General features: G+C 47.7%; 1 protein-coding gene across 3 annotated transcripts in view; it reads right to left on the bottom strand.

Annotated features, from left to right (window-relative positions):
• Window positions 1-1,320: 1,320 nt before the first annotated feature.
• Window positions 1,321-27,850, bottom strand: part of ARNT (aryl hydrocarbon receptor nuclear translocator) — a 51,046-nt gene continuing 24,516 nt past the window's right edge. For 2 of the 3 annotated variants that reach the window (XM_073567208.1, XM_073567210.1), the window contains 17 exons: window positions 19,812-20,025; window positions 15,118-15,331; window positions 14,924-15,026; window positions 14,003-14,068; window positions 13,796-13,881; window positions 13,620-13,696; window positions 13,411-13,545; window positions 12,331-12,405; window positions 11,890-12,041; window positions 5,261-5,374; window positions 4,886-4,961; window positions 4,572-4,695; window positions 4,263-4,365; window positions 3,893-4,040; window positions 3,658-3,802; window positions 2,724-2,875; window positions 1,321-2,549 (listed from right to left, as the gene is read on the bottom strand). In XM_073567208.1, coding sequence (XP_073423309.1) covers window positions 2,460-2,549; window positions 2,724-2,875; window positions 3,658-3,802; window positions 3,893-4,040; window positions 4,263-4,365; window positions 4,572-4,695; window positions 4,886-4,961; window positions 5,261-5,374; window positions 11,890-12,041; window positions 12,331-12,405; window positions 13,411-13,545; window positions 13,620-13,696; window positions 13,796-13,881; window positions 14,003-14,068; window positions 14,924-15,026; window positions 15,118-15,331; window positions 19,812-20,025 — 2,074 coding nt within the window. In that variant the 3' untranslated portion in view covers window positions 1,321-2,459. Of the gene's footprint in view, window positions 2,550-2,723; window positions 2,876-3,352; window positions 3,534-3,657; window positions 3,803-3,892; window positions 4,041-4,262; window positions 4,366-4,571; window positions 4,696-4,885; window positions 4,962-5,260; window positions 5,375-11,889; window positions 12,042-12,330; window positions 12,406-13,410; window positions 13,546-13,619; window positions 13,697-13,795; window positions 13,882-14,002; window positions 14,069-14,923; window positions 15,027-15,117; window positions 15,332-19,811; window positions 20,026-27,850 lie in introns of those variants that run through there. The other variant, XM_073567209.1, reaches the window with a different exon arrangement.

The raw sequence follows: 27,850 nt of genomic DNA, 5'->3' as shown, positions 1-27,850 counted from the left end.
CCTTCCTGGTACTTCACCATGATAAGGTGGTTCTACAGCCTCCGCCCTCTTTCCATCCGAAGGTGGTGTCTTCGTTTCACCTCAAGGAGGAGATCGTTCTGCCGTCCTTCTGTCCGAGTCCCGCTCATTCCCGAGAGCGGTCCTTCAACAAGCTGGATCTGGTTAGGGCGATAAGGGTCTATCTGTCTAGGACGACTCCCTTCCGAAAGACAGTCGCTTTTCATTATTCCAGACGGGGCGCGGAAAGGTCTCCCGGCGTCAAAGGCCACTGTTGCTCGCTGGATCAAATCGGCAATTTTGGAAGCCTACCGAGTTAAGCGTCGCGGAGCCCCTCCGGGATCAGGGCCCACTCTACTCGGGCAGTGGGTGCCTCCTGGGCGGTACGCCACAGAGCTTCTGTGCTGCAGCTTTGCAAAGCTGCATCCTGCTCATCAGTTCACACATTTGTGAAATGCTGCAGAGTCCACACCTACGCTTCAGCGGACGCCAGCCTAGGTAGAAGGATTCTGCAGGCGGCGGTGGTGAGTCCGCTGGCCTGATGGAAGTTTGTTTCCCACCCCAGGGACTGCTTTGGGACGTCCCATGGTCTCTGTGTCCCCCAATAAGGCGAACAAGAAGACAGGATTTTTAAGTTGCTTACCGTAAAATCTGTTTCTCGGAGCCTTCATTGGGGGACACAGCACCCTCCCAAGTTCTACAACTCCTGTCCTTATGTTTGTTGGTTATTTACAGTTGAGTTGTCTGTTCTGTTTTTCAATCTATTCTGTTGCTTCTCCTACTGCTTTCTCACTAACTGAGGAATTCCCTGCCGGTCGGTGGGGTGTTCACTGCGGAGGAGGAGCTAACCTTTTTTGTGCATAGTGTCAGCCTCCTAGTGGCAGCAGCATACACCCATGGTCTCTGTGTCCCCCAATGAAGGCTCCGAGAAACAGATTTTACGGTAAGCAACTTAAAAATCCTGTTATACATACACACACATTATATATATATATATATATATATATATATATATACACATACATACATACATACACACACACATATACACACACGTATACATATACACACACACAAACATATACTGTGGTTCTATATATTTCTCGAGGCGCTACCCATACACATTTTAAATCGGGTTGGATTTTTTTTTTTAACCTTTCCTGCATAGTTCGGCATTGGAGCTGTACACACAAATGTTTTTACCAGCACATGGGCTGGAAACTCTCACCTCCCCACAATTTTGCAATCAGAGCCAACAGCCTCATCTGTACCATCAACCACAAGAATAAGACACCCAGAGACCAGAGCACTTACAAGAACAAGTAAAAATTCTCATAAAATTATATTATTTTATATAGTATACACATATAACACTTTGCACAAAAAAAAAAAAACTTTTGAGAGCGCAAGGAAAAAGTCAAGAAACAGCCATTGATCCTGCAGATTAAAGTGTGCTATGTAGTACAAGACGTAAAAAGAATCTGCACTAATCCTGGGATTATCCTAAAAGTTACGTATCAATCGTTGAGCTGTGCGCGGGACGAGGCAGCCTTCAATTGCGAGGCGAGATCATGATGATATCCCAAAACTCAATCCTGCAACTTGAGGAATTGTTTGAGATTTTTCACTTTTTTTTTTTTTATGGCCGCCATCATGAAGTTTTTAAAAGCTCATTCGTAAAAAAAAATAAAAAAAAAAATAATAAAAAGTTCAATCCGTATTGCAGGTGTTATAATAAAATTATTAAATATTCGTTCACCCGGTTTTTGTTTAGAGAGGATGTCTTTTATCTCTGGCAGTCAGATGAATGCCCACCGTCCCAAGGAGCAGGACATGGGTCATTATGAGGCAACCCCTTTAAAAGGAGTCCCTGGGTCGTTAATAGCCTCCATGTTGTGCAGACCCAGGCCTACGACTTATCGCTATGACACGAGCATTCCCTTGGGGTCCGCACAAATTCTTTGTCTTCTAGCGATTCCCTGTCCTGATATGATAAAAAAGGCACCGACTACATGTGTGATTATCCTACGCAGGTTTCCTCCCTGATAGAGTCTAAAAGGATCACTTTAGGGTCTTCTTTAAGGTCACTATATAATAATGAAATGCTTGAGGGTGGGGGGGAAGGTGGTAGATCGGGGAATGAGGGGTGTAATCCGGTCCTTCTGGATTCAGAGGCAGGTTTCACAAATCAGTGGCACAATATGTGGGGTGAAAGCTGGTGAGGGGTCGGAGAGGGAACATGATCGGGCCTCTCCATATAAAAGGCAGTTCTGTGGTGTCCCTGTGACTGTTCCTCCTCGAGTCCTGGTGTCCACGTCCCTTCTCGCAGAATCCGCCTGCCTTACTGCATCTCTCCTCGGCCAAGAGAAAAGAACGAGTGATTGAGGAGGTGGAAGAAGAGGGAGAGGAGCAAAAACATTTGTAGGGATCCGATCCCAGTGTCTGTCCTCTGCGGTATGGCTTTACTCAGCGAAGGGCTGGAACATGTTGAGCTCGGAAAACTCCTCGTTGTTGTAGCTGGAGGTCTGGTCTCCCAGCATGGACAACATGTCCTAGACAGAAGGGGAAAAGAGAAAACAGTCTCAATTCGGCCGGGTAACAAGACCAGAAGGGTGTATAGACTTGTTGCAAAAACAAAACAACTATCGGCTTTGGATTTTTTGAACCTTACATGATGCGTGGGAACAAAATCACACCGATGTACAGTGTGTCAGGGTTAGACTTACTGGAAACACCTCTGACTGGCTGGCCTGTGGCTGAATGTGAGCTTCTGGGTTGTTCTGGCCGTGATGTTGACTCTGAGGCCACTGGGGCCACACGGCTACTGCATCTGCTGCCCGCGACTGGAAGGGAACGCGAGGCTGTCCCACCTCTGCAGCTGAAGACATGACTACATGTCAGAAGTAGAATATTGCTGCACAACAGTGCATAGCAGACCCATCCCACTCGCCGTCACATTCATCCATCCTTGTGACCACCCGACATCATTCATCCATCGCTGTCCCCCCAACATCATTCATTCCTGCATCCGTCATCATTCAGCCATCCCTGCCCCTTTCTTTCTTTCATTCACCCATCTATCCCAATCAGTCCCATTCATACATCCATCCCTGCGTCCCCCCCCCCCCCCATCAGTCACCCATCCCTGCGTCCCCCCATCATTCACCCATCCCTGCATCCCCCATGATATCCTCTAATGATTCATCCCTGCATCCCCCTCCACAACCGTCCATTGAAAGTAATACCAGAAAACCTTTTATAGAGGACCTGTCACCAGGTTAAAAGTCCAGTTTTGCCTTTATCTTATTTCCACTGCTCCACGGTATTCATTTTTTCTTAAATCTTCCACACGGGCTCATATTCAAGCTTTTTTATTTAGTACTAATTCTTACTTATCTTACAAGAGGGCATGGAGAAAAAGGAGTAATTATGCACAGAAGTCTAAAGACCCGCCCCATAGGATTCTGTGAGCCACACAACCTTATAAAGATGCCCATATCTCTTGAACCGTATGGCTGAATTCAAGGAAACAAAACCTGAAATACACAGAAGTGCAATGGAAATAAGATGGGCACACATTGTCAATTTTTGACCTGGTAACATACTGTTTAAATCTAAAATGATAGAAAGTCAAGAGACTTTTTTTTAAATTTTTTTTACCAAAGTTGTTGCTTCTAGTGGCTAGGTTGGGGTATGTGGCCCCAGCAGGAGAAGATGTTGAACTCTGGGAGGACAATGGGCTGAAGTTGGTAGGAGTCGTCTGGAAGTTGCTCATGCCAAACGAAGGAGACTGGGTCTTTGCCGCCTGCAAATCAATTATCAAATCAGGACCATACGTGTGGTGCAAAAACAAAGTCTATGGAACACCAAGCTATAATATATGCATCATTTCTACCTGTGCGGTGAAGGATGGACGCGTGCCAGAGCTCCAGTTGGTGCCAGTGACTTGTGTGGGGCTGGCATGCCGCGATATCTGGGCAAGAATCTGCCCCGTAGACACCGGCTGTTGGATAATGTTCCCTGGAGAAACCAGCCCGCTGCTCCTGATATATATATATATAAAAACCACAATTATTTTCAAGATCTCTGGTGCCCCCTGATATTCATACACAAATCAATCATACCCTAGGGTCAGAAAACGCTACATGGAGTCAGCACTAGTGTACCATTCACACAGGGGGACATGGGACCCTCAATCTCAGCATTAGGCAACAAATGTGTCTTGTTGTCAATATAACTATTAGTTGGGGGAGGAGGGTTCTCACCTAAAATTTTCCACTGGGCGGGGGGCAGGAGTGAAAGTGTTGGCTTGCGGGAAGAGTTGCTGGCTTCCGGGGACCCCAGTAGGATTAAGAGCTTTATTCTGGTCTAAATGCGAGAATAAAACATCAGACAAAAAAAAAAAAAAAAAAAAGACAAGTTGTAAAAACAAATGTGATTGCAGGATCAGACTACACAGGAATTGATTGTAGTCTGTTACCATGGAAACCCAAAGAATTTTTTATTTTTTTTTGCAAAGCCTTATCGGTAATAAATGCTTCAATTGTGTTTTATTCCTAAAGCAATGGTCGTACCTGGGTTAATGGTGCCGTAGATCTCGGCAAACCTCGAATCTCTCTCCTGTCCGTAAAGCGTGTCTGATTTCTCTAGAGATTTGCTGTGATCAGGTACGGACGCAGTCACTGGCTGAACTGGTACCTTTAAAGGAGAGAAAAAACACCTCTATGATTCTAATAAGTGCCGCTGTATAACACAGCCAAAATCCCTCATCTATGGTTCCCGTGTCTGTTCCATGCACGTGCACCTGAAGTGACAGCTTTTAGAGGCACAAAATCTTTATGCGAGGAGAGAACGTATTAAAATGAATGCTGCCGTGTTGGCGCCTCACCTGTGCGTGGTTGTACGCTCCCAGATTATCTCTGCAGGGAACGACGTCCAGGTCTGGCTGTGGCGGAGGCTGCTGCCTGCGCACAACAGAAGAATTTGACAAGGTAAAAGTAATTCTCATGGAAAGTTTCATCTTACAGAACTCACAGCAAGGACAGAACAAACAGTCCTAACAGACAAAATACAGTACATTCCCTTGTAATACCACTCCTAACCACATGGTGTGCCATTTCAATGCCACTCTCATCTACTTTCACTCATGCATATGTAGCAGAATTACCTATATATAGCGCCCTCTAAAGGTTCACATTTCCTGGTCCTTGAAATGTTCCGGCTGTGTACATCATATAGTCTTAAATGTGATAGCCTCACTCACCTGGCAGACAGCTGTCCCGGAGCCCCCATTTCCAGAGCGAGTGGAATGCTCTGGGCTAGTGGTGGTCTCTGCATAGAGCTGGCCAAGGCTGGTCGTGACTCCTGGTTGGAGTTCCTAGGGATAAGAAAACATGCAATTCAGTGGAAACATGGATTTTTGTGAGTACTCACCGTAAAATCCTTTTCTCCGAGACGCTCATTGGGGGACACAGAGACTGTGGGTGTGTGCTTCTGCCGTCTGGAGGCCGACACTAAGTGTACAAAAAAAGAGTTAGCTCCTCCTCCGCCGCATACACCCTCGCCCCTAGGCCGGGCGTAACTCAGTTTAGTGCATAAGCAGTAGGAGAACGCGCCTTAAACTCAGGCAAGAAACTATATGTCTGAAAAAGGGGCCACCCTAAACCTTGTACAAGGATTTGTAAAACTCAAAATAAGTAAAAGCCAACTGGCTGATAGGGTGGGTGCTGTGTCCCCCAATGAGCGTCTCGGAGAAAAGGATTTTACGGTGAGTACTCACAAAAATCCATGTTTCTCCTTCGTCTCATTGGGGGACACAGAGACTGTGGGACGTCCTAAAGCAGTCCTCTGGGCGGGATCTTAACTCACCCAATCCATGCTAATTTGCGCCCCTGATTAGAGGTGCGCAACTGCTGCCTGGAGGATCTTTCTTCCCAGGCTTGCATCCGAGGATGCCTGGGTATGTACGTTATAATGCTTGACAAACGTATGTAAACTGGACCAGGTAGCTGCTTTGCATACCTGCTCCGCTGAAGCCTGGTGTCGTAGTGCCCATGAGGCACCCACTGCCCGTGCCGAGTGAGCCTTGATCCCTGCCGGAACTGGCGTGCCACTGATTTGATAAGCTTCTTGGACCGTCAGGCGAACCCATCTGGCCAAAGTCGCTCTGGACGCAGCGAGCCCCTTCCGCCGTCCCTCTGGAACCACGAATAGAGAGTCTGTCTGGCGGAATGGCGCCGTCCTCGCCACATACCTCCTAAGAGCTCTTACCAGATCCAGAGTGTGCAAAGCCTTCTCTACCCTGTGCACCGGTGCCGGGCAAAACGAGGGTAAGACGATGTCTTCGTTGATATGAAATGCAGACACAACCTTCGGCAAGAAGGGGGGAGCTGGCCTTAAAACTACCTTATCCTTATAAAAGGTTAGGAACGGTGGTTTACAAGATAAGGCCGCCAATTCCGAAACCCGCCTAATAGACGTTATGGCTACTAGAAAAACGACCTTTCTGGACAGGTAAGGTAAGGAGACCTCTTGCAATGGTTCGAAAGGGGCCTCCTGAAGGGCTCTGAGCACCAAATTCAGGTCCCATGATTCCGTCGGCGCCTTATAGGGGGGTACTAAATGTGCGACCCCCTGCATAAACGTCCTAACCTGCCAGACGGAAGCGACTTTTCGTTGGAAAAGTACCGACAGGGCCGAGATTTGCGTTCTGAGGGAACTCGGGGCCAACCCTGCGTCCAGCCCTGCCTGTAGAAAAGCCAGTACGTTGGGGATCGAAAAAACCAGAGGAGCCACTTCACGATCCCTACACCAACGGAAGAATACTTCCCAAGTCCGATGATACACCCTCGCCGAGGAAGGCTTTCGGGCACTCACCATCGTGGCCGCCACATCGCGTCTGAATCCTGCCTGTGTTAACAGCCAAGATTCAATGGCCACGCCGTCAAACACAGGACCCCTAAGTTCGGATGGCAGATCGGCCCTTGGGACAGTAAGTCCGGCCGATCTGGAAGACGCCAGGGTACGTCCACCACTAGTTGGACCAGATCTGCGTACCAGGCCCGCCGGGGCCAGTCTGGGGCCAGCAGAATTGCTGGAACCTTCTCTCTCCTTATTTTCCTGATAACTCTTGGAAGCAGCGGCAGCGGGGGGAACAAGTACGGGAGACGAAACTGGCTCCACGGGAGCACCAGTGCGTCTGCTGCGATTGCCTGCGGTTCGAGGGATCGAGCGACAAACCTTAGTACCTTGGCATTCTCTCTGGATGCCATAAGGTCCACGTCTGGTGTCCCCCACCGTTGGCAGATCTGCTGAAAGATCTCGGGGTGCAGGGACCATTCCCCTGCCGCAACCCCCTGTCGGCTGAGAAAATCTGCCGCCCAGTTTTCGACTCCTGGAATGTGCACCGCTGAAATTACCACGCGGTTCTTCTCCGCCCAACGTAGTACCAGTCCGACCTCGCGCATGGCTGCCTGGCTGCGCGTGCCCCCTTGATGGTTGACATATGCTACTGCTGTAGCATTGTCCGTCTGGATGCGCACCGGCCGGTGTCTCAGGAAACACTGGAAATGTCGTAGGGCCAATCGTATTGCCCGTATCTCCAGAATGTTGATCGGGAGAATTACCTCCTGAACCGACCATCGCCCCTGGGCTATGTGACTCTGGAAAACTGCTCCCCAACCCTGCAGGCTTGCATCGGTCGTCACCACCAACCATTGTTCCGGGGGAAAGGGCTTCCCCTGGACCAGAGACGAGTCGCGAGTCCACCACCGGAGTGAACCCCGTACTAGCGGAGACAATTTGCACCGATGACTGAGAGACAGCAGCCTCCGGTCCCATGCTGTCAAGAGCGCATGCTGAAGCGGACGGAGATGGAACTGGGCAAACGGGATTGCTTCTATCGCCGCCACCATTCTGCCCAACACACTCATGCCATACCGGATGGATCTGGAGCCCGGCTGTAGAAGGTTCCGTATCCCTTGCTTGATTTTTTGCGCCTTGTCCTGAGGGAGGATCACCAGCCCCCGGGAGGTGTCGAAAATCATGCCCAGGAACACGATTTTTTGGGCTGGAATCAAGGACGACTTGCTCCAATTGATCAGCCAGCCCAGACGGGCCAGGGTATCCAGAGTAATATTGACATTGTCCTGGCACTCCTGAAACGACGGCCCCTTTACCAAAAGGTCGTCCAGGTAAGGTAACACCGTTATGCCCCGTGCATGCAGGATGGCCATAACCACCGCCATTATCTTTGTAAAGACTCTGGGGGCAGTGGCCAGACCAAAGGGCAGAGCCACGAATTGGAAGTGACGTCCTCCGATCGCAAATCGCAGGAACCTCTGGTGTGGGGGGAATATCGGAATATGCAGATATGCATCCTGCACATCGATTGAGGCCAGGAATTCCCCTGGATCCATGGCTGCAATGACCGAGCGGAGGGATTCCATCCGGAATCGCCTGACCCTGATGAATCTGTTTAGGATCTTTAGATCCAGAACCGGCCTCACAGTCCCGTCCTTTTTGGGGACCGAAAAAAGATTGGAGTAAAACCCCTGCGACTCTTCGCCCTGCGGCACTGGGGCGATAACCCCTTTGTGCTCTAGCGTCGTTACAGCCTGTAACAAACTCTCCGCCTGCGAATCTGTCTTGGAAAGTCGCGAACGGAAGAATCGCTGTGGTGGCCGTCCGACAAACTCTATCTTGTACCCGGACGATACAAGTTCTGCCACCCAAGTGTCGCGTGTCACTGCGACCCAAACGTGGCTGAACCTTAGTAGGCGTCCGCCCACCCTGTCGTCCGTAGGTACGGAGCGCCTCCAGTCATTTAGCTGGAGGCTTTTGGGGCTTGGCCCCCTTCGCTCTGGGTAAATGGCCTCGGCCTCTACCCAGCGGATTGGCCCTGTAAGAGACTTGTTTTTCCCTACTCTGGCCATCGTTTGCGGAGGAGTATGTCCTGGCCGGAGTCCCCCCCCAGGGGCTACGAAAGGGTCGAAAACGCCTTTGCGTTTGCCTGAATGCCGGGCAACTTCTCTGCTGCGGAAGGAAACTACTCTTCCCCCCTGTGGCTTCTGAGATAAGCCTATCCAGCTTCTCACCGAACAATCGATTGCCCTGAAAAGGCAATGAGGTCAAGGATTTTTTAGAGATAGAATCCGCTTTCCACAGCCTCAGCCATAATGCACGCCTAATGGCGATCGCATTCGCCGCTGCCACCGCCGAACACTCGGCCGCGTCCAGTGAGGCGCTGACAAGATAATCACTTGCCCCTGACATCTGATTTGCCACCTCTAAGACCTCCGCGGGCAGATCCCTGTCCTGGAGGGCCTTATACAGAGCTTCCCCCCACGAAACCATGGCTTTAGCCACCCAAGTCGCCGCAAAGGAGGGGGCCAGAGCCGACCCTGCTGCCTCATATACCGAGCGGGCAAGCCCGTCCATGAGGCGATCAGTTGGGTCCTTAATAGAGGAAACACTGGGTATTGACAATAGCGACCTAGATGCTAAACGTGACACGGGAGGGTCCACTACTGGCGACTCTACCCAAGCCTTATGGAGCTCAGGAGGAAACGGATACTTTGCCTGTAGCGCTTTTTGCATTGCAAAGCGCTTATCCGGGTGATCTCTATGTTTCTGGACTAGCTCCTCAAACTCCGGATGCGTGGCAAATCTTCTATGTGGTCGCCTGGATTTCTTAAAAGAGACCTTGTGACCTGAGGCTGTGGGCACATCGTCCTCGATCTCTAATGTCTGGTTGACTGCCTCAATGAGACTGTCCACCGAATCCTGGAACCCCAGACTTTCTAGATTCCAGGCTCCTTCCTCCTCTCCTTCATCCTGATCGCTCCCAGAGCTCAGTGACGGGGAACGGGATGCCCTAATACCCGCCGCCGAAGCCCCGGAGGGTCCGGCCGACGGGGAACGAACCCTCTTGATATGAGCTTGCCTGGTACTGGAGCGACCTCTAATGGTTGGAGGGTCCTGAGACGAGGACGAGCTCTCTTCCGCTGGCAGACCCCCCTCCCTGCTCCCGCCCGGGCCCTGAAGGGATTCAATTGCCCTTGTAAGGGACAGCATAGACTGCGATAAGGACACCGCCCATTCCGGGGGGTCCTGACCCCTTGGTTCAGAAACAGTGGGGGGCTCCTGGGCGCGCTCCGACTCACAGGCTTCACAATATTTACCCGCCTGTGCCTTTGGCAGCCTGACCCCACAGGACACGCAAACCGCGTAAAGGAAAGAGTGAGCTTTTCCTTTTGCAGACATACTTGCACAGGCTGAAGGCAGAGTAGAAGGAGGAGGAGGGTAACCTCTTCCCTGACAAGCAGCGTGGTTCTCCAAACGGAGTTACACTCACCCACCGGCTCCTTGCGTGGATGCGATGTGTTAGGGCGGAAGTCTCTCCGGGATCTGCGCCTCTGACCTCCTGCCCTATATCGCGCGTCTCCACCATCGCCGCTGTCACCGCCGCGTCAGCGGGCGGGACTTCCGGCTACCACCGGAAGTCAGCGGGCGGGACTTCCGGCTACCACCGGAAGTCGGCGCGCGGCCTCGCGCGATACTCGCGCCCTCCTGCAGTGGGGCCGCGGCCGCCGGCGGGCTTCCGGCCGCGATACACGCGGCGTGCGGAGCCCGGGTGCAACGCCCTGGCTACCGCTACCCACCAGCGCCAACTTGCGGTGCGCTCCAGGAGCGGATCCCCCATATACTAAACAGGTGAGCAGGGCCATCCGCCGTGCAGGCGCGCGGGGGGGGGGGGCTCTGTCGGTCTTACTCGCGGCCTCTTCCCCCTGTACGCTCTCACCTGCGCCTCCGATTCAACCCCCTGGACTCACTACCAAGGGGTGGACGGGTCCTCCATACACTGCTGTTGTAGGAGAGTAGCAACGCGGAGGCTGACCCCTGGTTCTGCTCACACGTGCTCCTGATGAAGTTGTGGGGAAACCGAGTCCTCTAATCAGGACGCGTTGCCCCTCTTTCGTTAAAAAATAGATGTCTGGAAAAAAGTCCCAGATGTGTCCCTCGGTGCGGGAGAGGACACGTGGAGGGTTACTCACACGTGGTCGCCCGTTGGTGATTTGGGGAGATCGGATCCTCTCTATAGGATCCGTCGCCCCTATCTTATCTTCATAGAAAAAAGGGAGGGGAAAAAAAAAAAAAAAATCTAGTCTGGAACTCCAGACTGCGTGTGCCTCCATCAGACACTAAGCAAAAACTGAGTTACGCCCGGCCTAGGGGCGAGGGTGTATGCGGCGGAGGAGGAGCTAACTCTTTTTTTGTACACTTAGTGTCGGCCTCCAGACGGCAGAAGCACACACCCACAGTCTCTGTGTCCCCCAATGAGACGAAGGAGAAAAGGGGTATTAAAGGGTTAATTCCCATATTCACAAATGGGTATTGTTGGATAGTGCTTGTAAAAACAGCATTTTGGCAACTTACAGCTTGTTAAAATTTTTTGCCGTTTTGGAGATAAACACTTTTCTTTATTTTACCACTATTTGCCTTGGAGACCAACCGCCACTGCTAGACAGCAGAACATGTGTAGTGTACTTACAAGTTCTTTTCTATTGAGTGGGTAAGCTTTGCTTTGAAGCTGGCTAGGTTCGTTGGAGCACACAGTTACCTCCTAATCCTGGCCAGAGTCTGTGCAGTACTTCAAAACCAGGCGGCAGTGGTAGTCGGTCTCCAATGCAACAAGTTGTAAACAAAAGTGTTAATATCTCAGGAATGACTGAAAATTTTAATAAGCAATAATTTACAAGTGTTTGTTTTTACAAGCTCTATACAACACTATCCCTATATGATTGAGAATAACCCTTTACCCAGCGTGTGTTTGTGCCACTTCCTTCTTAAGGTATGTTTTGGAGTCACACTATAAACTTGCCAATCACTTACTTCACGTTGGTGTTAGTGCAGATGATATACTCGATCTCATCGGAGTAGGGATTCTGGAAGGTGAACGAGCTGGTTCTCATCAGCAGCCATTCGCGGCTTTTGGATCTGAAGCGGAACATGACGGACAGAACCTGGCCTTTTAATTTCACCACCTGCACGGAGACACCAAGACCGCAATTGTAGCATCATGCACGTAGAGGAGTTTTAGAAAATTCAATTCCGGGGTCATCGCAAGTTACAAAATATCTAAAGGCTGTGGGCAGTCACAGAACATGGTCGACCTGCCCATCAATATCTCTATGCTGGGATAGCAAGGGATGAAAATGATGGATTGCAACCGGGTCTTTTGATGGTGTTATGTGGGGCTGTGAGGAGACCCATGGCCTGACCTCAAAATTTGCAGATGCGTGAAAATGGTCCAAAATGTGATGTGCAGATTACCTGCTGAAAGCTGTCTCTTAACAGCTGCTCGTCCTCAGGGTGGGCGAACTCCACAATGCTTTTTCCTAGGAGTTCCTACAATGAATTGAAAACAGATTACTAACATTGTACAGGAGGAGTTGTGACATCACCTATTGTGAATGGTGGATCCGGTGTTATCTACTTTAAATAGCAGTGTTATCAGTCATTGTATAGGAGGGGGAGGAGGTGAGCTGTGAGATCACTTATTGTGGATCCTGTTTTATCTGCTGTATATAGAAGTGTTATCAGTCAGTGTACAGGAGGAGGTGAGCTGTGATATCACCTATTGAGAAACCTGTGTCAGCTACTGTATACTGAGGTAATGTCACAAAGGTGTTGGAGCTTTTGGCACTTATCAGGTCCCTAGAACTACGAGCGCCCTAGTCTATACTTGTCCCTGAATTACTCCTGAAGGTGGAGGCACCAAGTTCTCGTGCCTTGCTATACTCCTATATCAACCCCGATCTGCCCCCTCCCCCACCCAGAATAAATGGGAATTGCTAGTATAAAATGGTCATTCTCTGCTTGAGTATGGCATTATATGTTCTCAAAGAGAGAAGATTGCACATTGTTTAGATGTATTTTCTTTTCTATATCACAATCTGTATTGAAAATAAAAAAAAAAAAAAAAAAAAAAAAAATCGAAATGTTGCAGTTCTCACACTGGGACTTTTTTAGACTCTAACTTCCTATTGTTTCAGGAAACAACACATGTAAATTAGCCACAAAGATACCGAGTATCTCTAATGACTATGCAACAGTCATTGTGAAGGGAGGGGAGGAGGTGAGGTGTAACATCACCTATTGTGAATGGTAGATCCTCTGCTATCTACTGTATATACAGATTATCAGTCATTGTACAGGAGGAGGAGAACTGTGACATTACCTATTGTGAATGGTGGATCCTGTGTCATCTACTGTATATACAGGTTATTAGTCATTGTACATGAAGACGAGGTGGTGAGCTGTGACATCAGCTATAGTGGATCGTATCAATGAGTACATGGGAGATAAATAACATTTACAGACACCCAGAAGCAGTGATTGTCCTTCAATTACCTGTGGCTGGTAGCCAACAGTTGCAGCACATCGGTGGTCCACAAATGTGAACATGCCATCCACGTTGTGCCGAGAGATGAACTCTATGGGCTGGCAGACGCTATTCATGTCTGTGCAGGATGGGGAGCTTGTTACCTGATGAAAGGGAAATAACAGTACATGTCATGTGGAATATAACAGTTTACATCCCTGTAAGAATCAGTACTCACCTGTAGCCGGCCGATGGCCACCAGGCAGAACTTACTGCTCTGTCCAGCATCCTGGTCGTCGTCTGGCAATGTGACACCTATCAATGTCAGAGTCAGCCATTGTATGGATCACGTATGCAGACCTCTTCTATACAGGAACGGTATTTTAATAAGTGTAATGATATACAAAGACTTACCTGCAGGCGGCCATGCTTTTATATATCCCGTGCAATGCACTACCACAAACTGAGGCTCGCCGTCTTTAGGGGGACCAAGGCCGTTCCTTTAATGGAAAAAAAAAAAAAATACTTTAGAAAAATGTAAAATTGGGGGTCACCAAGGACACTGTTAGACTGGCATTACTGCACGCCCCCCCCCCGCTTACAAAATATCTGCCCAGTCACCTGTTTCTGTTCCTCATGAAGCTGAGCCGGTTCATGGAGGCCGGATCCACAACAGCATTCCCACATCTGAAAGAAAGGGGAAAGTCCAAGCTTGTGAAATCGCTGACAGAAACAGGCTCATGGTAGAAACAGGCAGCTCTGATCACAGCTGGTCAACTGTTACCACGCTGCTGACAATCTCTGACTGCAGAATTTATATTGATTCTTTGTCTGTTCACTACTCTGTGATCTGTTCCCCCAGCCGACATCTTGCGCAGGTCTGTGACTTGCTGTTCCTATGGGTGCCGTATATTCTCTTCACCTTCCCAGGGAAGAGGGGCCCTACTGTGCCCCGTAGTACACCAACCCGACAAACAAGGCAACACAAACAAGGGTTAACAGAAAACTCCAGGCATACAAAATATTCACTCACATATAACAGAGGAATGCAGCGTGGTGTGAAGGCAGAGGAATAAACCAAAATAGAGAAGAATAGGGAACTACCACATATACAAACCAAGCAACACATAACTCCTCCAACAATCCTTCTCATATGAACACCTCTCCCTCTGTTAGCTATGCAGCAAATGCTAGCTCCGACAAGGATTTGTAACAGAGCCCAGATTACAAAGGGGAAAGGAGTGGTGGCTAACCGAGCTCAGCTGTGAGCACATGGATTTCCAACATGGCCGATTAACCCCTGTTCTGCCAGAAGGGATAAACACATTTAGAACAGAAGTGCCTCATCTCAGTGCCGAAGTAGGAGCAATCAGATGCTGTGGTCTTCTGGCTCCACATTGTCGCGGCAACCCCGTGACAGCATCATTATATGCCTGTGCTGGGAGCAATCACTGGCCAATCAGGGATGGCAGTAAAGTTATTATCTATCCACAGACAAAAATCCATGCTTAGCTTCACAGACCTGAATCCAAGGGTCCTCACCTCATCCTGCAGATGAACGACCTCCGGGAGCCCATACACATTCTCATGGAGGACTGCTGACCTTCTTTCTTCACGGTGCCGGTTTTTAGATCTAGGATGCGCCCTTTGTGATTAAGAGAAAAACAACAAGTTGGTGACATGATGTGCAAAGAGCGCCTGCAGCCAGGTACAACACACGGCACCTAAGCACGCACCCGTCATGGCATTCTCTGCGGTAGAGAGCTGCTCCCGAAGCTTGTCCACATCGTCGGGGTGCACCTGGTCATACAAGTTGCCCCCAAACCATTCTGTCTGCGGCTGGTTGAGGACGGGGGTCACCGAGTCCGACACGTAGACAATCCTTCCCGTCTCACAGGACACCACAAAAAGGAAGCCGTCCGCAGCCTCCAGAATCAGGTGTTTCAGCTCCTGTACAGTATGAAAAAGATGACAATCCGGCTACTAGAAGAGCCCCCCACCCAAAAAAAAATCCAAACAAAAACAAAACAGCACGTAAAAAGCAAAAGCCTAAAACACAAATCATATTTAGCTTCAGTGCAGTTTTAATGGTCTGAACTGACAAAGCATATGGTGAACGTGGAAACGGAATAAAGATAACAGAATATAGAAAATTAAAAAATCCTTGTTTTTTTTATTTTTGGCGGCATTCTATAAAAAAATGGAATAATCGAACCAAAAAGTCATTATAGATCCCAAAACACTACAACAATATATAATATATAAAATAAGTTAAAGATAATAGCAACACTATCTTCATTTTTATTAAAATTAATTAAAAAAAAAAAAATAGGAGGTTTGGCACCCAGATATTTGAGCTGCTGCTTCAGATATATATTGGTCAGATGGGAGGTGCCAACTAACCAAATTTAAACAAAAAAAAAAAAAATGCAGTTTTCTATTGTCCATTTCACTTTTCCTTCCTTTTCTGAATGCACCATATGATATTTCATTAGTCCAGACCATCATACATACAGTGCACATTGGGAATGATAGAGCCAAGTGTCTGTAACGTGATTAACCTTGTGTTGACCCAGAGGTGGCCTGAGTGTACATAAGGCAATGATCTGGTGACGCTTTCCCTCACCCATCCCTCACATTACAGGAGTTACAGTTTGTAGGATTATGAGTAACAAGATGAGTTGGGAAATAGCAATCCAACAAGTGCGGCTGCAGACAGGAGGGAATACACAGCACTGGAAGTGGGTTTTTCTCAACCAGTCCCAATACCCCCCACATCCAGTCTCGCTGCCCCCCCCACCACATTAAGTCCTGCTGCGCCCCCCACATCCAGTCCCGCTGACCCCGCACACTGTGGACTATTGTGGAATCCAGCTTTGTGGGGACAGTGGCACATTCCTGTTCCCCAGTGTCAACGGTCCATACAGACATGGAGGGGGAATTTGGTGGAAGAACATGGGCACAGAGCCCGGTGTCTCCCAAACACTCTTCTGGATGAAAGGGTGCCCCACAGACACCTCCCTGTAGAGCCCGGACCCTCATGGACGGGCAATCTGACTGACACTTCTTTATACATGGAGACCGGTCATATTACAGCAGCCGGACCACCTTCGATCAATTCCTACAGCGGCGGTCACTTTCCTTCTGCCAAAAAGTGAAGCTTTGACAACAAAACGTACAGATATTTTTCTGCTTCACAACTTAAGAAGGAAAATTACAGTAATTAAAGAAAAAATATATATATATCCTCAGTTTCCCTAATCTGAAAGCTATAATGCCCTATTTTTGGTAGTTGGCTGGTTTTGGACACTGCTGTTTTGCTGTAATTTTATTGGACAATTACCCAGGTGGCAAAACCAAATATATGACTAGTTCTGCTTTTCAGATTTTTTTTTTTTTTTTTACACTTTAGGGGAAAAGGAAAAAGGAAGTAATCTTAAACGATATACAGCAAGTACGGAAAGTTCTCAGACCCCTTTAAATTTTTCACTGTATCATTACAGCCATTTGTCAAAAATGTTCATTTTTCTCATTAGTGTACACTCTACACCCCATCTTAACTGAAAAAAAAAACAAATGTAGAAATTTTTGCAAATTTATTAAAAAAGAAAAAAATGTAATATCACATGGTCATAAGTATTCAAACTCTTTGCCCAGTATTGAGTAGAAGCTCCCTTTTGAGCTAGTACAGCCATGAGTGTTCTTGGGAATGATGCCACAAGTTTTTCCACACCTGGACTTGGGGATCCTCTGCCATTCTTCCTTGCAGATCCTCTCCAGTTCAGTCAGGTTGGATGGTGATCGTTGGTGGACAGCCATTTTCAGGTCTCTCCAGAGATGCTCCATTGGGTTTAGGTCAGGGCTCTGGCTGGGCCAGTCAAGAAAGGTCACAGAGTTGTTCTGACGCCGCTCCTTTGTTAGTTTAGCTGTGTGCTTAGTGTCATTGTCTTGTTGGAAGGTGAACCTTCGGCCAAGTCACAGTGGACCTACACCAGCAGATGACATGGCTCCCCAAACCATCACTGAATGTGGAAACTTCACACTAGACCTCAAGCAGGTTGGATTGTGGCCTCTCCACTCTTCCTCCAGACTCTGGGATCTTGATTTCTGGGTTTAGTGTGAAGTATCCACAATCAATGATTGTTTTGGGAGCCATGTCATCTGCTGGTGTAGGTCCACTCACTGTGTTTTATCAAGACCAAAGTCAGCACAGCCGTCTACCAGGAAATTTTAGGGCACTTCATGCTTCCCTCTGCCAACAAGCTTATTGGAGATGGAAATGTCATTCTTCAGCAGGACTTGGCACCTGTCCACACTGCCAAAAGTACCAATTCCTGGTTTACAAAACAGTATCACTGTGCTTGATTGGCCAGCAAACTTGCCTGACCTTAACCCCATAGAGAACCTATGGGGTATTGTCAAGTGTTAAGAGGAAGATTAGACACCAGACCCCACAATGCAGACAAGCTGAAGGCTGCTATCAAAGCAACCTGGGCTTCCATAACACCTCAGCAGTGCCACAGGCTGATCACCTCCATGTCACGCCGCATTGATGAAGTAATTGATGCCAAAGGAGCCCCGACCAAGTATTCAGTGCACTTACTGAACATACATTTCCTTAGGCCAATATTTCATTTTTTCAAATCATTTTTTCAAGCTGGTGTTATAAAGTATTCTAATTTACTGAGATAATGACTTTTGGGTTTTCACTGGCTGTAAGCCATAATCAACATTAACAGAAATAAACACGTGAAATAGATCACTCTGTCTGTAATGACTATATAAGTCTCACTTTTTGTATTGAAGAACTGAAATAAATTAACTTTTTGATGATATTCCAATTTTGTGAGACGCACCTATATGTTCTTTCCATCTGATAATGGATTTGATGGTGCTCAATGGTGGGGGAAGGGGGGGAAATCATCAGAGATTGGGATTTTTTTTTTTTTAACCCAACCCTGACTTTCACGTCTCAACAACTTGGTCCCTGACTGGTGGTGTTCGGAGATCTCCTTGGTGCTGTTTGGAGATCTCCTTGGTCTTCTTGGTGGTGTTTGGAGATCTCCTTGATCTTCATAATACTAATTTTATTTCTATAGCACCAACATATTCTGCATCAATTTACATTTTAGAGGGGACTTGTGCAAACATTAAAACACATTACAGCACAATAATCACATAAATCAACAGATACCAAGAGGAATGAGGGCCCTGCTCGCAAGCTTACAATCTATTAGGAAGAAGGGGAGACACGAAAGGTGGATGGTAACAGTTGCTTTCATTGTTCGGACCAGCCATAATATAATAAATCGGGTGTTCATGTAATGCTGCATTTGTACAAAATCAGATTACATTTTTGCTTTCTGGATTGAGCACCCGTTCTGACGGTATTTTGGCGGTTGGTCCAAGTGTGTGATTTTCGACTTGAATAGCAGTCCTGGAACTGCTTTGGGGTTAAGGAGCAGTGCCAAATCTTCTGTCTCTCCAGAATATATAAAAGTACAGACACAGAGGGCTATTAAATGAATAAAGCATGTGAGAACAGATGATACGAGGAACCTGGTTATGGTAAAAATTTTGAATGGTCAACACAGGGATAGTTAGATAAATGTACTGAGGCGATAGGCCAGTCTGAAAAAATGCGTTTTTAGGGCACGATTAAAACTGTGGGCATTGGGCATTAATCAAGTTATCCTGAGTAGTGCATTCCAAAGAATTGGCACAGCACACAAGAAGTCCTGGAGACGGGAGTGGGAGATTCTGATTATTGAGGATGTTAACCTCAGGTCATTAGCAGAACGGAGGGCACGGGTAGGGTGGTAGACAGACGTGTGGGGTTTGGAGATCTCCATGGTGTTTGGCTAGTGAAGCCTCTTGTTAATGGTGTTGCAGCCACTGTGGCATTTCAGAAAAATATATAAAGTATATACTTTCAGACATGTGACACTTAGATTGCACACAGGGGAACTTCCTGTCACTAAGAATGGGACTTATCAAGGGAATTGCTTGCACCAGAAATTTTTAGGGGCTTCATAGCAAAAGGGGTGAATGCATATGAACATGCCAATTTTCAGATATTTGGTTTAATAAATTTATGCTTAAAGTTTTCTCACCTCAACAACTTAGACTATTTAGAGCTGATGCATTACACATCGGATTACAAAAGATATTTTCACACAGGTTGTAATTAACAAAATAGGCAAAAAGCCAAGGGGGTGATTACTTATGCAAGCCACTGTATACACACATACTACAATCCTCTAACACTGCAGACTCCTGTACAATTAGTAACTGTCTACCTATCACGCCAGAGACCTCAGGCAACCCTGAATTCCTCCATCTGGAGTAAGGCCAATGTCCTATATTTTTGGAGGCCTCTGTATGTGACATTATTTGCATATGTCCACATCCCCTTGCTGCTGAGCCTCACCTGGTCTGTCAGGAATGAGGGCTTGTAGGAGCCGTCGGTGGGAGTGTTCCCCGTCCCCCGCAGAGACTTCATGTGAGACACTGCCATGCGTAGGATGGTCAGCTTGTCGGGCTTACGTGCCAGGGCACTGCAGGTGGGCACCATGTCCGAGAGCTCGGTAATGTAGGCCGTCATTTTGTTCCTTCGCCTCCGCTCGATCTCGCTGTGATTCTCCCTGAGGCAGAACAGAATAGAGAATGGTCACAAAGAAAACAGGGGGTAAGATGGACCAGCTCTTCTGGGCTATGGGACACAGTGCAACATGTCAGCCATGCAAGCCAGAGCAAGAATAGAAAACCGCAAGGCGCTAGTATACTACTACAAGAGCCTACGGGATAGGACGGTATTATATTATCATGCTCGGTAATCATACATCCGCCATAGTACTTCACAGCCCCACATCCCTGTGCCCTATTGCCATCCATAGGAGCACACCGCTACATGGCGGCCTTCTCTGCCGATCCAGCAGGGAACATAGGAGACTGGTTGCTGTGGATCGGTGGAGGGGGTGCCAGTGGTAGGACCCCAGGCAACATACATTTAGTGCCTATCCTGTATCCAGTCACAACATGATGGTAGGGTGATGATGGGCGGCCATGCAGCCAACAGCCTACTACAGGCTCCCCTGTCTCCTCCATCTTTGCACTCTCGTGAAATGCCATCTGTGGCTGGGGTTTATAGGAGACCTGTCATTTTTCTACATACTACAATGCAACGCAAGCCAGGAAAAGGTTGCAGGTTCAAGACCCATAAAGGAAAGAAAATAAAATCCCATAAAAAAAATAAATAAATAAGATAAAAATATATGAAAAAGAGAGAGTGAGAGACCGCCTCGGCCTCTACAGGAAGCAAACTACAGGCGCCGCCATTGCAGGAAGCGAGAGAGAGGCGCCTCAGTCTCTCGGTTCTTGTGTCAACCAAACTGCATACAGGAATAGCAGAGGCAAGTTTTCAGGTCAGATCGCACAAGATGTGTGACAATGGCAGAGCAATGCATGCTGGAATGTGAGAAGAAAGGATGCTCCAGCACCCATAGTCCTGACAGAATGCTGATAAAAAGAAACTGCACACTTAAAATTAAATGAATGCCAAGTTATACAGACAGAGAATAAGGACAGTTTCTAGACATAATAGATTGACATGTGCACAAAAATCACTTTATTTTCCTCTGTTGTGGGGCATAAGGGCAGCCCGACTCCTCTACAGGAATGCCATGATTATCCACTCCATTCACAACCGAAGCAGCACTCCATAATGAGGAACACTGCTTTCACTTCTCATCCCACAGTCACAGTAACACTGTGTCTCCCACAATGCAGGATAGCTCAAAGCCAGAGGGGAAGCGAGTCCTGCAGCCTCAGATCACACAGGAAACCAGTAAATTACAGTTCTATTCACTGTGAGAAATGAGCCGACCCCACAGGAAATCTGCTGCCCAGACGACTAAAGAAGTGGTTAACCAACATAAAAGGATCCATGAAGTACAAACCAGCAAAAGCAGCAGCAATGAGAGCTGTGACGGCGGCATCTGGATGGGATCAGCCGAATATAGCACTGAGGGGTCTCGAATCTCAGGCCAAGGCTACAGACCTGCAGCTTATCCAAGTCACCATCCCCTAGGGGCGCTCTTTCATTATTGCCTATGGGAATCAGCTGTGCTGAAAAACAGTACTGAAAGCGGTAATAAAGGTTGCATGGCTCCTGTAGACAGGGCGGTCTGCCCTCCCTATAATCACACACAGGATTATTTCAAGACTCAATATATAATGCAGTTGGGAACTTTCCTTGAGAATTGGTGCAGTCCCTCTAACCCCAGTAATTAGGCTGGCTCCTTGGGCTAAAAGAGCTCCCATTTTGTGTTGGTCCGAGGGTCAAGTCACTAGTGAGAGCAGTGGACTGAATAGAATGTTGGAGCACAGCCACTTTTTTATTGGGGTCCCATTTCACACACTCAGTGCAAAATTGTGATAAGATGGAAGCAATCTGCAGGGTTCCCTTCTGGCCATCACGGACTGATAAGGGTCCAGCAAACCTTCTTTGCTCATCTCTCCAGACTCCCCCCAGCCCGACTTATCTCCCCTACAAACGAAATCTCCTGACCCATAACATCATCAGGAGTCGAGAGGCCCACAAAGAACCCTCCTTACACCGCCTGGGGGGGGGGGGGGGGTCTGTAGAGGCCCGTTGTCCAGTTTTTCCTGGAGGGCTTAACAAGCATATGAAAGGGTGCTGTGCTGGGGGGAGGCAAAAATGAAGACACCACTGCACAGTTTGATAAAAATCAGCTTCTCTACATGTCTGACAGCCATTCCATTCCAGTGTCAGCTGAATTCCAACCAGAGTACACCTCATTCTACTTAATGTGCTTCTGATTAGGTGATCACCTGAATCAAATCTTATTTAATGAAGGAAAGTGGGGCATGGCTTACCCAGCAACGTGAGCGGTCGCAGCTCGGAGCTCTCCCGCCTGTAACTGTGCTGGTGAGCTGAGCCCGCCGCGATAAAGGGCCCACTAACCACCAGAGCTGGTGAACGGAAGACCCCTAGACCTCAAAGGAGTACTGGGAGCAGAGCGTAATGTCAGCATGACCCGCAAACAACAGAAAGACACCGGCATCGCCGATGGCTGTTGGATCCAAGATGTCGCCGAGGCGCTGGAGGACACGGCGAAGGAAAACGCTGCTTCTGCCAGGAGGATGTCAGGGGCTGCACGCCTGGAAAGGTTTGCAAGAATGAAGGTGGAGGAGCGGTCAGTCGGGGAGAGCTGGAGGCAGGGGTTAAAGAGGACGAAGAAAATCAGGAGCAGGGCAGGGAAGAGCCCATAGTGGGGATGGAAGAAGGTCTGGAAGCCCAATTGTGAGTGGAGGAGTTGGTAGTTCGAGTGATTTGGCTGCCACTGCTAATACTGAACCCACTTTAAGAGATGTTTATGCCGTTGTAAATTTTCGTAAGGAGACCCTCTCCGCGCTAACTCAGCAGGTTCATGGCATTTAGGCTGAGATGGTGAACATGAGGGCTGCTATGCAAAAAGCAGGTCCCAGGACTGGAGAGGTGGAGGAAAGAGTTGGTACTGCAGAGGATCAAATAGTTTAATTGCAAAAGGCGCATAAACAATTTGCTAAACAACTGGCTGAAGTGATTGCTAAAAATGATGATTTGGAGAACCGCTCGGTGCGGAACAATAGTGGGAGTTCCAGAAAATGCTTAAGGCCCAGATCACACTGAATTTATTGAAAAATGGATATTACAAAAAATTGGCGCTGATGTACTCTCTAAGGTGTTTGTGGTAGAGAGAGTACTCAGAGTACAGCTAGGACTCCTGCCCCCGACGCAGCTCCCCGTACTATTGTGGCGAAGATCTTGAATTATCGGGATAGAGACTGTATTCTGAGGAAAGCTAGGAATGCTAAAGACATGATGATTGATGGTCAGAACGTCTCCATATATTCAGATTATTCTGCAGCGGTACAGAAACTAAGGATGAGGTTTGGCGAAGTGAAAGAGAGACAGCGGTTTCATCATCTCATTTTCTATGCTGTATCCCACAAAGCTCAGAGTTGTGGTGTTTGAAAAGGTCAATTTTTTCAGTCCCCAGAGGAAGTCATGGAGTGGGTCGAACGCAATGACAAGCGATAGAGATTTGGGAGCTGGTTGAGGAGAGTTAGTTTTGAATGTTTTTCTTCAATTTTTTTGTTTTTTCTACGGATCTGGGCACAACAGGCGAAAATGTTCTTTCTGGACTGGAATTGTGAACTGTCACCTGTTAAGCTGGGATATTGCGGCGAGTTGTTATAGCTTACAATGAGTACTGGTATTATCTGAACTGTTTACTAAAGGAGGGAAGGGGAGGAGGGGTATATTGATTGTTTTTTTACAGTTTTTATAAGAGAGTGATTTGTGGGTTTGTTTAATCGCAGTGGCAAGCAGAGGTGCTGGATACAGGTGCTTTTACCCACTCAGATAGAGAGACACCAATTTTTGGGGAGTTGGGGGATCTAGGTGTTAGTAGGGGGGAATGTTTGGCAGATTGGGTGGGGAGGGTAGGATGTGAGAATTGAAGTTCTTTGCTTGGTATAACTCATTATAAGATGGCTAGACAAGTAAGGATAATTAGCTGGAATATTCGGGACCTTGCTGATAGGAGTAAAGGCCCCGTCACACTAAACGATGTCCCAGCGATCCCACCAACGATTCGACATGATGGGATGATCGCTGGGACATCGTCAGACAGCCCCAGCTATCAGGACCAGCGACGCTGAACGCTGGTTTATAATGTAAACATCACGTCAGGTATCCTGGAGCAGTGCGACTCCTGGATACCCACTGTTTACCTTGGAAACCGGCGTACACGCTGGTTTCCAAGGTAAACATCGGGTATCTAGGAGCCACGCGACTCCTGGATACCCGACGTTTACCTTGGAAACCAGCGTGTACGCCGGTTTCCAAGGTAAACAGAGGGTATCCAGGAGCCACGGCTCCTGGATACCCGACGTTTACATTAGCAACCAGCGTCGCTGATCTCTCGCTGTCATACGCAGCGATGCGCGCTGGGCAGCGGGAGACCAGCGATCGAAAAACGGCCCAGGTCGCTTGAGCATGATCAGCGATAACCGGCAGGGGGGCCCGGTCGCTGATCCCCGCCACACACAGCGATCTTGCTGGCGAGAACGCTGATGTGTCACAAAATCAGCGATCTCGCTAGCGAGATCGCTTAGTGTGACGGGGCCTTAAGAGACAGGATGTCCTTTCTTTTAAACCGTCTATTTGTCTAATGGAAACACACCTGGTCAGGGAGAGGATTGGAGTTCTGGCTAGGAGGTGGATTCGACATTCATATCATGCTACATACTCTACGCAAGGGGGGTATCGGTCCTGGATCATATATCGGTGCTGTATGAGGAAGTGGAAGTGTTTGGATAAGGATGGACAGTATGTGTATTTAGTATATTGTGTGTATGGGTATTTGTTGTGTCTGGCTGCAGTGCATTTTCCGCCACCATATATGGGCTCGAAACTACAAGAGATCCCCTAGAACTCACAAGGCTCAGAGTGCGGGTACCGTTGCTGATAGTTGGGGATATGAACAATATTCTGCATTGGGAGGTAGATAGACAGGGGGTGACGTGAGGGACAAGGGAAGAGACGGTGACACCTCCTTTGCAAAACATATAAGAGAAGTTGGACTGGTGGATTTGTGGAGCGTTAGGAATTTAAATGTGAGGTGTTACTCGTGTTTCTCGGCCTCTCATAACAGTATGTCCTGAATTGATTTAGCGCTTGGAAATAGACTTTTGGATGGGTGGGTTAGGAAGGTGGATTATTTACCTAGAGTGGTCTAAGACCATAAACTGTTAGAGGTGGTAATACAGATTGGGTCGGGTAATATGGGACAAAATGGAGGGGTGGAGAGTTCTCCCAGCCTTGCTATGACCTATTGACTTAGAGGGGATTAAGGGGGAAGTGGAGCTATTCTTCCAGGATAACGAATGGAGTGTGCCTCTGGGAATTTTTTGGGACGCCATGAAGGCCTTTGTTAGAGGTCTGTGCATAAGAGACATTTCCAGATGTAAAAATGAATCTAGACAGGAGAAGAGTCGGGCGTTGGAGGATTTGAGAACTGCAGAAAGTGATGCGGTGAGTCGGCCTGCCCCGGAGACGCAACGGCGCCTAAAGGGGGCCCAAGAGACTTTGAAAGTCCTGCCTCTTTTTTGCAATTTTAAGATGGATTTTGTTCAGAGGGTTGCGTTATGAAGATGGCAAAAAAGTGGGACACATGCTGTCCTTGATTGCTTCTGCTCAGAGGGGTTCATCCTATGTGTATAGTCAATACAATGGAAGAGATGGGGAGGTGGTGGAAACAAGGGATATTTTAGGCGTATTTAGGAGGTTTTATGGTGAGCTGTACAGTTCTAATCTTTCAGCTTCTAGGGAAGAGATTCTAAGTTTTTCGGAGGATGCAGGGTTGATGCAGCTTAGCGAGGAGGAGAGGGGGAATTTGGAAAAACCCTTAACAGTGGATAAGCTGGAAGAAGCATTGGCTGTTATGGTGAATGATAAGGCCCCAGGGGCAGACGGTCTACCAGTTGAATTATATAAGCAGCTCAAGGATGTTTTGCTACCTAGACTATGCAAGGTATTTAAGAGGGCCTTTGGGGAGGGGCGGCTGCCGGAGTCTATGAGGGAGGCAACAATTGTGGTTTTGCCTAAGGAAGAGAAGGTTCCCCGGAGACGGGATTCGTACCGGCCCATCTCTCTTTTGTTAGTAGAAGTCAAATTGTTGGCTAAAGTCTTGGCAAGCAGGCTGGCGAGGGTGGGTGCCAAAGTGATTCACGCAGACCAGTCTGGGTTTATGCCTAATAAATCAACAAGAGGTTTATTCCTAAACATCCAACTGCCAGCGGATAATGCGGGTTGCAGAGCGGTGGATTATTTAGATGCGTCTAAGGCGTTTTATTGTGTATAGTGGGAGATTTTGTGGTTGGTTCTTGGGCAGATGGGATTTGGGCCAATTTTCATCTCCTGGGTTAAGCTGCTCTATTCCTCCCCGATGGCTAAAATAAGGACGAACGGAGAGAGATCCAAGAAATTTGATCTTTCTAGAGCGACACGGCAGGGATGTCCCCTCTCTTCATTACTGTTTGCCATAGCGATAGAGCCAATGGCTGCTCTTATTCAGAGAGCTGCTGGAGTTAAAGGCTTTAAGTATTGCCAGTGGAGGAAAAGATTGCGTTATATGCCGAAGACGTACTTCTGTTTTTGGAGGATACCCTTGAATCGTTGAATCAGGTGGTAGCTATTGTTGAGTGGTTTGGAGTTATCTCTGGACTGAGGAAAAATTGGGATAAATCTAATCTTATGATGGTGGACAGGGATAGAATGGGTGAGTTGGGAGAGTTTGGTTGTTCTAAACTGAGAGTCGTTGATCAGTTTAAATAACTAGGAATTCCGATTGCTTTACCGATAAAGGAATATTTTAGGTTAAATGTGCTTCCGCTTCTGGGAAAATTTAAGGATAAAGCCCAGGCTTGGTGCAGGCTGCCTCTCTCAGTGGTGGGTAGGACGAACTTGTCCAAAATGATACTTATGCCAAAACTCCTGCATGTGCTCCATAACTCACCGGTCTGGCTCCCGTGGGGTTTATTCCAAAGACTTAACTCCATATTTCGAGATTTGGTTTGGGGTGGACGTCAACCTAGGATTAAATTAGAAATATTGCAGAGGCCTAAAGATGAAGGGGGGGGGGTGTCTGGCTTTGCAAAATCCTTGGCTATACTTCCTGGCGTCCCAAAGGTCAACACATTAGAGGTTGGGGATCAGTTGACAGGGGGAGTTCAGTGCAGGCTGTCCTTAAATATGTGGTTTGGAGGTTTCCTTTGGTGCAGGGGTTGGAAGATGGTAGTTCTGAGCGGTTGGGCAGGAGGTTCCCCACTCTGGGTCTTGTTCAAAAAACATGGTCTAGGATTAAAAAGATTAGAGGGATTTCTGAATTGACTACATATACTCCTGTTTGGTTGAATGAAAATTTGGGTGAATTTCACAAGTTGGGAGAGCAAAAATCTTGGTGGAGGAAAGGGATTTATTATCCATCACAGTTATTGGTGAATCAGGTGTTGAGGTCATTTGAATCCTTACAAGAGGAATTCCAGGTGAGAGATACGGATTTTTTTTTTTTATTTAAGGGTTCAATATGCTTATAGGCAGCAGAGGAAGATTAGTGGGCTGATGGTTCAGAAAGATATTTTGTTAGACTATATTTGTATGGAAGGAACAACGAAATGGGTGATCTCCACGATTTATGAGGACCTGCTGCACTCCTTCTTAATGCGACACCCTATTCGGGGAAGGGATAGATGAAAGCAAGAATAGGGAGTATTGGAGGATGAAGTTTGGGAGTCTGTTTTAAAATATATTCCAAAATTGTCACTTAGCGAGCTTGGTCATATGTCACAATTATTTACTGTACATAGAGCTTACAGATCTCCTTTGTTTGAATGTCCGAG

The sequence above is a fragment of the Dendrobates tinctorius genome, unplaced genomic scaffold (genome assembly GCF_039654945.1).
Source record: "Dendrobates tinctorius isolate UK_male_01 unplaced genomic scaffold, ASM3965494v1 ptg000019l, whole genome shotgun sequence".
NCBI classification, from domain to species: domain Eukaryota; kingdom Metazoa; phylum Chordata; class Amphibia; order Anura; family Dendrobatidae; genus Dendrobates; species Dendrobates tinctorius.
Note: the sequence above shows the minus strand (reverse complement) of the source record. Positions and strands in the feature narration are given on the sequence as shown.